This window comes from Lactuca serriola, chromosome 5 (genome assembly GCF_051521515.1).
Source record: "Lactuca serriola cultivar US96UC23 chromosome 5, Lser_US96UC23_V15, whole genome shotgun sequence".
Lineage (NCBI taxonomy): Eukaryota > Viridiplantae > Streptophyta > Magnoliopsida > Asterales > Asteraceae > Lactuca > Lactuca serriola.
The window spans coordinates 42,630,256-42,642,011 of NC_136412.1; the positions used below are offsets into that span (position 1 = coordinate 42,630,256).

The 11,756-nt window shown below is 31.9% G+C and overlaps 1 protein-coding gene across 1 annotated transcript; it reads left to right on the forward strand.

The window, feature by feature from the left end:
- The first annotated feature begins 624 nt into the window (after positions 1-624).
- LOC145052374 (hypersensitive-induced response protein-like protein 1) lies at positions 625-2,362 on the forward strand. Its single transcript, XM_079000186.1, has 6 exons — positions 625-732; positions 933-1,134; positions 1,240-1,360; positions 1,452-1,543; positions 1,626-1,722; positions 1,800-2,362. Exons 2-6 carry the CDS (start codon positions 946-948, stop codon positions 2,156-2,158), a joined length of 858 nt encoding a protein of 285 aa, XP_078856312.1. The 5' UTR covers positions 625-732; positions 933-945; the 3' UTR covers positions 2,159-2,362.
- The last annotated feature ends 9,394 nt before the right edge of the window (positions 2,363-11,756 follow it).

Consider the following 11,756-nt stretch of genomic DNA (forward strand, 5'->3'; position numbering starts at 1 on the left):
GAAGAACTTAAGAAAGACAGTGTAAGCGTACAATATCCACAACCAACATCAATTTTGTATATTATAGCACATATCCTCCAAGTGACCATTGTAGTTCACCGTGATTTAAGTGTAGATGCTAGGGTTATCTCGTTTGAATGTTAATGCGTGTATTTTATGGCTGATCGTGGCTAATATAGGAATAATTGTGTATAAATCATAAACGCTCCGGTTTCTCAAATGACAGTAATAGGCTGTAACTGGAAATGACAAAAATACCCATGCATGTAAGGCAAACATGCATGAGGTGGTTAAACGGTGAAACAAGACGAAATGTTAAGACAAGACCAAGTTTATAACCTATTTAAGACTAAGGATGGCCAAGTTATAAAAAACTGGTTATGGATTAATTATGCAAACCATCCTGAAAAACAGGGACCGTTCGTGTATTTTACTCTTTTGATTTTTATTGTGAGTTTAGCGATAACCATGGACAAATTTCATGGATTTTTCTTTTTTCGATAGTGGTGGATTAATCATTAAATATTAGTTACGACTTTTGTAATTAATTTGTTAGCATCGTTTTCGATTTTTTTAAATGTCAAGTGGGCGTAGGCCGTTGAGAATAGATCCGATATTCCTTCTATAAGAAAGACTGCAAACTATCTCCTTCTCCTCTACCATCCTACCGCCTTGTGCCAGCCAATCCTTCTCCTCCATCTTTTTACTTTGAACGTGGATCTTCATAACAAGGTTACATGATCTTCTTTAAATAGAACAATCAATGCTGCTTTTTATATTTATGTATATATTTTTTACTTGGGTGATATAGAATTTGGCTTATTGGAAGCTATCAATTACGTGCTGTGAATTAATATCCCTCTTAATTTGTTGAAACGTTTATGTGAATTAAGACACTGCTAATTAATGAGTCTTGTGATCATTGGTTTCAGTATAAGATCGATCATGGGAAACCTATTATGTTTGGTTCAAGTAGATCAATCGACTGTTGCCATCAAGGAAACTTTTGGGAAGTTTGATGATGTTCTCCAGCCAGGTTGTCATTGTGTGCCTTGGATTTTTGGAAGGCGGCTTGCTGGACATCTCACCCTAAGGCTTCGCCAGTTGGATGTCAAGTGCGAGACCAAAACAAAGGTACGTTTTTCTCTCCCTTTTAAATCATATATATGTTTTATTATTGTTACATCATAGCTGTATGTTTAAATCGTTTTTAAACTAATATAGTTTTATTCTCTTCAGGACAATGTCTTTGTTAATGTTGTAGCTTCCATACAGTATCGTGCTCTGGCTGATAAGGCAAGTGAAGCATTCTACAAACTCACCAACACAAGTACCCAAATCCAGGCCTATGTTTTTGATGGTAAAACAAAACTATAAATTATTATATATAAAGCAGTTTTGGTTTTCGCTTTTCTTGATGAGTAACATGGACATGCGTTCTCTATTTGTAGTTATAAGAGCTAGTGTTCCAAAGCTTAACCTTGATGATGTTTTTGAGCAAAAGAATGAAATTGCCAAGGCTGTTGATCGTGAACTTGAAAAGGTAACATGATTGAATGATTACACAAGATGTTCATGTACCCCATTGATTGTGACACTTTTGATGTCTTGGATTTTGGTTATAGGCAATGTCCGCATACGGGTTTGAGATTGTTCAAACATTGATTGTCGATATAGAACCGGATGAACGTGTGAAGAAAGCAATGAATGAGATCAATGCAGGTGAAGTTTTCATCATTAATTATGCGTAATCTTTGAGATCAATTAATTAATTGTTTGATCTACATGCCTATATATAGCTGCACGGATGAGGTTGGCAGCTATTGAGAAAGGTGAGGCAGAGAAGATACTTCAGATAAAGAGGGCTGAAGGAGAGGCTGAGTCAAAGTATTTGTCTGGATTGGGTATTGCACGACAGAGACAGGCGATTGTGGATGGTTTAAGAGACAGTGTGTTGGGGTTTTCGGTTAATGTTCCAGGGACAACAGCTAAAGATGTGATGGATATGGTTTTAGTGACTCAGTATTTTGACACCATGAAGGAAATCGGTGCTGCATCCAAATCATCTGCAGTGTTCATCCCTCATGGACCCGGTGCTGTTCGTGATGTGGCTGCTCAGATACGCGATGGACTTCTTATGGGGAGTGCCACCACTTGATCCTAATCCTGATCCTCAACTATGTTAATGTAACATATACTTTTGGAGTGACATATATGTATAATAACAATATATTTTTATGTTTCTTATGAATGTGTTTGTAACTTTGTATCCATGGATTTTTGTATATTTGTGTGTTTATGTATATTTGTCGCATTAGGTGGTTTGTAGATATCGGTTTTAATTCAATGTCTCATTTAGTTTTGTCTTTTGTTTATTCAAATCTATGTGTTTAAATGGAAAAATGGTAGTTTGTAATATCAAATGGTTACCAAATACCTATTTTGAAAATACCCTTGTCCGGTTGTAACATATCTTTGGACATTTAATGTGTCGAGTTAACGATTAATATTAATAAGCATGATTTATCTCAATGGTTAATTTGTGTAATGTTATAAGAGTATCTATAATGCATAGTTCAATGAAAGAGTTGAATGAGATAACATATCTAATTGACATTCAATGAGTTGAACTTTATCATTATTAAATATTATGTTGAGATTTAATGGATATGAAATTCGATGATCATTGAAATTTCAATGGGTAAAAAAGAAAACTTTTAACTATTTAATGCCATAAATTATATTTTATAAATCTATTTCATTCAACTTTACAAAGTTCAATATATTGTAGTAAAAAATGTGATAGTGTTGTATGAATGGTGGAATAATGTTCTGACAATCTCATTAACCTTTAATTAGTTTAATCATTATGGATGTCCTAATGCAAAATCCAAACTCTGAAACTCGAAATAAGAGTTGAGAGTGCCATCCATGTTTACAAAAATTTTCATCAGACAAATTTAACCTAAATTTGAACAATGTGCAATAAGTTGAAAATTTAGAATAATCGGTGAAAAACCTAGAAAATTTTTAATCTAAAATGTAAAGACAATACCAAATTATAAATTTTGCATTTCATAAGTTGCTTTAAGCCCAAGAAGTATTAGGAGGCTAACCCAGTTGTGGCTAAACGTGAAGTACGGTCGCGAGAGATTTTGAAATGCATTTTGTTTAAGAAATTAAGAAGTTAATACGAAAATCTTAATGCAAGGACCATTTTTGTCAGTTTTACATTTCAAAATACGTGATTATTTATTTATGAGAAATTAAATATCCTTTCCTACAAATCCTCTTATCCCAATTAAATGATAACATGTGTCATATTAATGTATTAAAATATCATTAAATGATACACATGTGACTATTTAATTGGGTAGGAGGATTTGTAGGAAGATATTTAATTTCTTTTTATTTATTTTGAGGACAAAAATTAGACTAGTTTATAAAAAAAAAAAACACATCTTCATATAGTTATTATTAGTCATCTTCTGGAAGTATAATTAAAGAACATCTCAAAATCCAAATCAAAATCATAACAAACCAAGATATCTCTTTTAACTCTTTGTAATATCCAATAAGAGATGGAAACAAGAAAGACAATTGGTAGTTTGGTTTGGTACCTTGTTTCTCCAAATGGCAACCGTGCAATGAGAGGGACGTCAAAAGGAAAGTGCCCGGAAATGAACAACAATATTCATGCCATTATTATTTTATTGTGTTACCTCTTATTCTTTTCGGTTTATATCTCTTATTTTAATTATTCATTGAAAGATACATCAAGAGATGAAACCTAAATCTTATCCGGAAAAGGTTGAAACTTAAATGTAATTTAGAATTTCTAAAACACAATTTTGGAAAGTAAACTCCTTTGTTAAGAGACAATCTCTCTAACACCCTTTTGTTTATACACACATGACAATAATAGTCCTTGTATATGTTTATCACATGAAACCACTCAAAAGCATATGCAATGAAAAGTTTATATACTTTTTATCTCATGCCTAAATCTCATGTGGGTTCTAGAATGAAATTCATTTAATTTATTTAAGTATAAACATGAAATTCATTTGTGTTTTACATTAACAAAGATCGGTAATACTAAAATGATTTAAAGACAATACATCATATTTAAAAAGAAAAATCTCACATTTTTAAAGAGATCGATCTTGAAAACAGCCCACATCAAAGTGGGATATAAGCAATGTTTTAAAACCGGTTTGAACCGGCCGGTTGAATCGGGAACCGGGAGAGGGAGCGATTCAATTATCACCGGTTTTATATTGATTTATAAACCTGATTAAACCAACCGGTTTTTAGAAAAAACCGGTTGAAGGTCAAAATAAACCAGTTGAACCGGTTAAACTGAATAAAAACACATGAAAAAAAAAAAACATTTACAGAATAAACTTTGATAATTTTTTTCAAATCTATTTAGTTTTCTCTAAATAAAAACATATGGTAAATGTTATAGATTCTTTTGATGTGTTTGTATTCATCAAAAACTATATTTTGTTTCGGTATTATACTTTATTTTCTTTTTGACGTATATGGATTGATGTAAAACACTAAAACTTATGGTTTTGTGTTATTTTAATGTATTTGGATTCATCTACAACTTATTTTTATGTGTATTTTTAATGTTTGAACTTGTAAACATCAAATTCATAATTTTTATATGGATATATGTGTAGTAAAATAGAAAAAAACATGAAAAATATAGAAACCGGTTCACCCGACAGTCGAACCGGTTACCATACCGGTTCAACTAAAAAACCGGTTTTTAAAACATTGGATATAAGAGTGGTTGTTTGAGAATTGGGACATTAATTAATTAATCGTTTTTGTGGGTTTAAAGGCAAAGATAGAACTTTAGGACCAAGTTTTTTTTATGGGTTTCTATAAAAAATCAAAATATTTGTTTAGCTAAACCTCATATGAAAGGGGTAAATTTTTCATCCTTTGCTTGCCCTTTCAGTTTGATTATAAATGAAGACAAAGATCATATTTTTTTTTCAATTGTTTTTTTCTCCCGAGAAATCTGGAGATGGTTCTACAGTTCGTCGAGTTTTTTACCATCTCCATCTATGAATACAGATGATATGTTATTGAAGCTATCATGCAATGAGCTTAGCAAGAATCATAAAAAGATGAAACCCGGGTTGATATATTCTACCATCTAGATAATTTGGAAGACACAGAATGTCCTCATCTTCAAGAAGAAAAGATACTCTCCTATGAGGATGACGGATGAAATTCAACTTATATCCTTTAAGTGGTTCAGGCATCGTGCCAATCTTAGTAGTTTGAATTGGAATGTATGGTGTTGTTCTCCTCTTAATGTTTTCAATGCTTGTACTAATATTTTGTAATTTGCTCTGGCACATTGTTAGTTGCACGCTTTTTATTTAATAATATCCGCCGTTCTAAAATAAAGGAAAAAAATGTATGGATCTTTAAAAATCCAAAATCTAACAAAAAATGAGAAAAAACCCGAATGGAACATCAAAAAAGACATCCTTGGGAAACTCTCCCTTGTCGATAAAAAAATAAAATAAAAATAAAATAAAAAAGAAGAAGAAGAAGAAGAAAAATCTAATGGAAGACAAACAATAACTTTTTTATTGAAATATAATGGCTTGAACTTGGTATGTACATTACATCTCAACAAAGTTGCTAACGAAACATACAAAAAATCAAAAACTGAAAAAGACATTAATCAATATGGTAGAACATGAAACCGTAAAAAAAATGATTTTCTTGCTACTAGAAACTGACTTTTTTATATTACAATTTTAGGCCCAAAAAAAAACGTATACGATAATTTATAATTATAAGCTTATTAAAACATCAAATCTATCTATGTTTCACCTTTCACAACTATGTTGTACTTTTAAATAAAATCATTCCACCAAGTATCAACTTACCTAGTAGCAACAAAAAAACGAAAGGACGTTTCAGTCATTATACAAAACATATGTCCAAGTTTGTCATATTGATGGGTTTTGTATGATTTGCGTAAATATAATTATCATTTAATCACAAATCCATTATATAGAAAAGAATTGCAATACTTGACTTTTTATGTGATTGTTCAATCAATCTCAATTCTCGTGAAGTTTGAAATAACTTTCTTATTATTTAGAATATTTGAGTTTTTGACCAATATGTTTTGCCTTCTTCAATTAGGTTTTTCTCCAATGTATACTTATATACTTATACTAGACGAATTCTCGCGCGTTGCGCAACGAAGATTAAAAATATATTATTAATATATATATATATATATATATATATATATATATATATATATATATAATCTCTATTATTTTGAACAATAATATTCATTGACATCAACTTACATTCCTCATTAATAGAATTAAATATAATTATCTATTTAGTATTATTTTTAACAATTATTATTATTGATTAATTATATTTTTACTTATGCGATTATTTTTTAATTTCAATAATGATGTTCATTTAAAATACAATTTATTTATAGCTAAATGTAATTTATAATTTGATGTTATTATCATTTAAAATTGTTATTCATTAATTTTAAACCACTTATTATTAATCATATGTTAAAGAAGACTTTTAAGAAACACTTAATACTATTATTAAAAAGTGAAACATAAACTAAATAATAAAATGATAAGATAGACAAATTGCATTTCAAAAGAGACTTGCATGGATAATATGACATATCCATGTAATTTGATTTTATTATTTATAATTATTTCTTATTAATTTTAAAACCACTTGTTATTATTAATAAGTGAAATAAACTTTTAAAAAACACTTATTATTATAATTAAAATGTTAAACATATACTAAAATATAAAGTGATAAGATAGACAATTTGCATTTTTAAAAAAGCTTACATGGATAATATGGATAATATGACATATCCATGATTTTTAATTAATTATTGTTTTGAAGCAACATGAACATACAAACATGTATACAATAGTTAATTATATATTATATATCACCTTCCATAACATATGATTGATAACATGAATCTAATCTAATTTACATTAAAATTTCAACCACAACATACAATGATATTCTTAAAAGAATACTTAAATCAAGAAAATACAAAAAAGAATTAGTATATAACAAACTTACAAATTAAAAACTTCAACATAATAACATGGATCGAAAAATTGTTCAAAGCCCTCAAACCAACACAAAAAACTTTAAACTTGTTTTCTTTGTGAATTTTGTATGTGATTTGTATTTGTGTATCTACTCAAACAGATTGACCTTTTTATAGTAGAGTATCCATTAATTGTTTATTAAATATATTATATTAGTTATAAAACCTTTGAATTGTTAATCATTATTAAGAGACTTTTGAGTGGTATTCATTAAAATAGGAGGTTTCAAATGCATGAGGTGTTTGCAAATTTTTATGGGGGTTTCAAATGCATGAGGTTCAAGGAAAAATGCTAGCTTTATAAGTACGTAGTATTAGAATGACAAAACTGCAAATTTGGTCATTGTGTTTTGCAAAAACCTTTGGATGGGATCCAAAAAGTTTTCAACTTGCACCGAAGGTCCAAAATCAAGGTTTTCATGGGTTTTTAGTCCATTCCGTCATAGTCCATTTGTTGGGAGCCGCTAGTGCCATCACGTGCCCTCCATGTGAAGGCATTTTGGTCATTATAGGTCCTTATTTGAAATAATATCATATTTTTCCTTTATATAAATACTCATATGCAATCCCCTTCTTCTTCTTCATTTTGATTTACAGAGAAGCAGCAACAAAGGTCTTCTTCTTCTTCTTCGTCGCTCATCTACTTCTACTGTTATGAGCTTCAAAAATGGTGCTCTGTTTCTGTGGGAATGTTGTTGTTGTGCGAACCTCATGGACCTCACAAAAACCTGGTTGTCGTTTTCTATGCATGCCCTAAAATAGTAAGCTAACTCATATTAGGTTATGATATTTCGATAGTTATGCAATAAATCTTCTACTTTAATGTATTCTTGTAGGGATCAAGATGTGGATTTTTGGGGTGGGTTGATCCCCCTATGTGTCAAAGATCAACTGTTATCATACCAAGACTGTTAAGAATAATGAATATGTATGAGGTTGAAGTGGGTCAGCTGAAGATGTACTTGTTTGCCTCGTGGGTCTTGTTTCTGTTGTTTGTGCTATTTTAGAATTAGGAATTAGAGGTTAGGGATTTTTTTGTTGGTAATAACCACCTGAAAATGTTGTCTTTTAGTGCTAGAAGGTTTAATGGTGGTTTATATATGTTGTAAGTGTTGTCTTTTGGATATGTAATGCTTTTATGATAAATGGAAGTGTAATGGTTTTATGTTTATATGAATATGAAACTGTAAAGGTTTTATCTTAACATGATATGCAATTGTAATGGTTTTTGTATACACTTGAATATGCAATTGTAATGGTTTTACATGCATATATTAAGTGCATTTCCATAACATCTTCATGCTTTGACAATACAAAATAAACCAATAACAAAGTACATTACCAAAAGGGTACCAAAAAAGGTTACATACAAATATTGAGTTACGTACCATAACAGATGGATGCCAAAACACAATCATTACCAACAAAGGGCAATAAAGTACATTACTAAAACATTGGATTACATTGTTCCATAAAAGGTCATCAAAGTACATAATCAAAAGGGAACCAAAGAAGGGCATCAAAGTACCAACTAAAGTGCATTAGCAAGTCTTCACAAACATAAACAACTTAAGTACTTAAACATCAATTCCCATCTTGGACCTTGAAGGTCCTGAAATTATGACCCTTTTGCTTACACTTACTACATGTTACAGTCAAAAACTTCCTGCTCAACTTTTGATTTTCATTATCATTTTCACTTTGGCTGTTTTCTTGCCTCTTTCGTTGCTAAATTTCAATCCTTTCCTCTGTTGTAATCCTCCTTTTCTTTTTTGGCCTACTTGTAGCTTTATTGTGTGGTGGAGGGACAAGAGTTGTTGGGCAGTCACTCTTAGGCCACATGGCTCTACCTTTGATAGGCTCCACCTTGAAGGAGTACATCTCTTTCCATGTATCAAGCCAATACACCTTATGCACATAGGTGTATAGTTCTCCCACCTTTTCAACATTGTCTGCCATTTCATTTAGGCTTGCAAGGAATTCTAGTAAGCTCCCACTTTCTACAACCACACTCCCTTTTATCCATGTCCACCACATGTTGATCATTCCATGGACCATTAACCTGATACTTTTGTCCCCCATTCCATCGTGCATGATACTTACTAGCAAGTGTTATGTTTGCTTCCAAAATCCTAGTACTAGTTGGAGTTACTGGACCTTGACACTTGTTTAACACTTTCATCACATTGCATACTCTCTTCATAAGGTACTCTCTAATAAACTCCAAACAGCTGATAATGGGTTTGTCTCTCCCTTTCACAAGTTTGCTATTGAACACTTCACAAAGGTTATTCAATAGCATGTCTGAAATTACCCTTCCTAGTAGTTAATTAACAAAATAACAGTTAGTGTATATCTATACTATAATGAAAAATAAGACAACAAATTGAGAAAATACCTGAAAAATGACTTCTAGCCTAATGATGTGGAGGGATTTTCAAGAGCCACTGATATGCTTCTATGTCATAATTCCTTAGCTCTACCATTACAACTTCAAACTCTGGTATGATGGTGGCTGTAGCACACCTCCAAAAATACTCCTTGTACTCTGTAGTCTTAAATAACTTCCTCATGTTCTGGTATATGTGTCTAATACAGAACCTGTGTTTTGCATTAGGAAACAATTGTTCTATGGATGGTAGAAGACCTTGTTTTCACCATAACAAAATAAGTAATTAGCATTAGTCAGTAATGAAACCTAGTATACAATATTATATGTAACTAAATTACCTTCTGTCTATCACTGATAAAGGTGAAGTTGGAATTTGAATACAAGTCAAGATCTTATCCAAGACACTGAAGAAACCATTTCCATCTTGAAGTGTTTTCACTTTCAACAACAACATATGCCAATGGGTAGGTTCCATTGTTGGAATCAACACCAACTGCACTTAGTATTTGACCTGGGAAAGGTCCCTTCATGAAGGCTCCATCTAAGCCTAAAAATACTCTCAACCCTGCCTTAAATCCTTTCTGTAAAGGACCTAAACAGACATATATCCTTTTGAATTGCCTGGTTGGGGATGAAACCACAGGTTCAGAAACTGCATCAATCTTTACAGTTGTACCTTCGTTTGTCTTTTGTAGCTCTAGTACATACTCTCTCAAAGGTGCATATTGCTTTACGTAATCTCCTGCAACATTTTTGGTGGCTAATGCTTTTGCCCTAAATGCTTTCTCTTCTGAAATACTAACCTCATATGTTGATTGGAGTTGCTCTTATAGGGTACGAACAGGCAGGCCAATATTAGCTTCAATCTGATCCATAATTTGTTTGGCAAGAAATGTTTCTGTGCAAGATCTGATTTTTCGTGTTTGGAGGCAGATGTGTTTTTGATTATAGGTCTTAATAAACCAATAGTCCTGTTCACTTGACCTAGATGGATAAAGTTTCCAAGTGCATTTAACTTTATCAGAGTTTACATCTTTACCCTTTACCTTTTTCCCAGAGGTAGGTGTTGGGTTTTGAGCATTCTAACACTCCTAAGTGTACATGAAACCCTAAATACCTTGGATCTATGTTTTCTCTATTACACATGCAAATATGAATATTCCAAGGTATTATCCTAACTAGCATACAAAACATTGATTCATGTGGAATAATATAAGTTAGAAGACATACCTTTTGATGTAGCTTGACTCCATGGATCTTAAGAGCCTAGTGCCCCAAGTGTGACACCTCAAATGGTTCACACAACATCAAATGCACTTGGAATAACTTAAAGAGAAATGAACCACTTCATGAAATCGACTAGCCCTCACCATTCCATCATAGTCTCTCATGGTGGCCGATTTTGGGAAGAATAAGATGCTTATATAGTGTGTCACAATTAGGGTTACACCATGTAAAGCCTAATTGTCATGGCCTTTCATTTCCATGATCCATGGGTACAAAAACACCATGGAGCATCCATGGAGCATCCTATGGGTTTTAGCCTAACTTGATAATCCACGGAGCATTACCCCACTATACAAGTATGGATGATTTACACAATCAACTCATATATTTAATTAGTCTCCTTTTGATCACTTAATTAATTCCAAATTAATTCTCGACCAATACTAATTAAATAATCTTATTAATATGTTAGAACTTATAATATATTAACAAACCTGAAGCGTTATTTCTCTCATTTTAGTCTATCCAAATGCATGATGTCATGCAACCCAAATAAACCATGCCAATCGGGTCAAGTACATACCAATTATAGTTGTGGACTTAGACACTAATCCAACAGTAGGTCCACCTACCCCACTTGCATTTACAACTACAGTTCCATCACAAATAGCTGTTAATCTACTCTTTTCATTTTTTGTGAATGAGATATTCCTCCTTGCCTCTAAAGCATGCAAGTCGACTTTATCTTTCAATTCTTTATTGGCTTTATATTTCTGCCCAATATGAAAAGCTACCTTGTGCACCTTACCAGCAAAACATAATGTTTGTTTCCCCAACTCTTTGATCATTTCTCTTCTTTTCCTGTTGTCCCCTGAGTCATTACTAAGTGAATCCCCCTCGTCATTATCAATTACCTCCACATCCTCTTCTTCATCACTCTCTTCATTTCTTTGACCACCCAAACTTTGACATCCA

Excerpts from the sequence above, each read along its gene's own strand:
- LOC145052374 (XM_079000186.1), top strand. The coding sequence starts at position 946 with ATGGGAAACCTATTATGTTTGGTTCAAGTAGATCAATCGACTGTTGCC. Across the intron at positions 1,361-1,451 it reads CCAGGCCTATGTTTTTGATG|TTATAAGAGCTAGTGTTCCA; the intron begins GTAAAACAAAAC and ends CTCTATTTGTAG. Across the intron at positions 1,723-1,799 it reads AATGAATGAGATCAATGCAG|CTGCACGGATGAGGTTGGCA; the intron begins GTGAAGTTTTCA and ends GCCTATATATAG.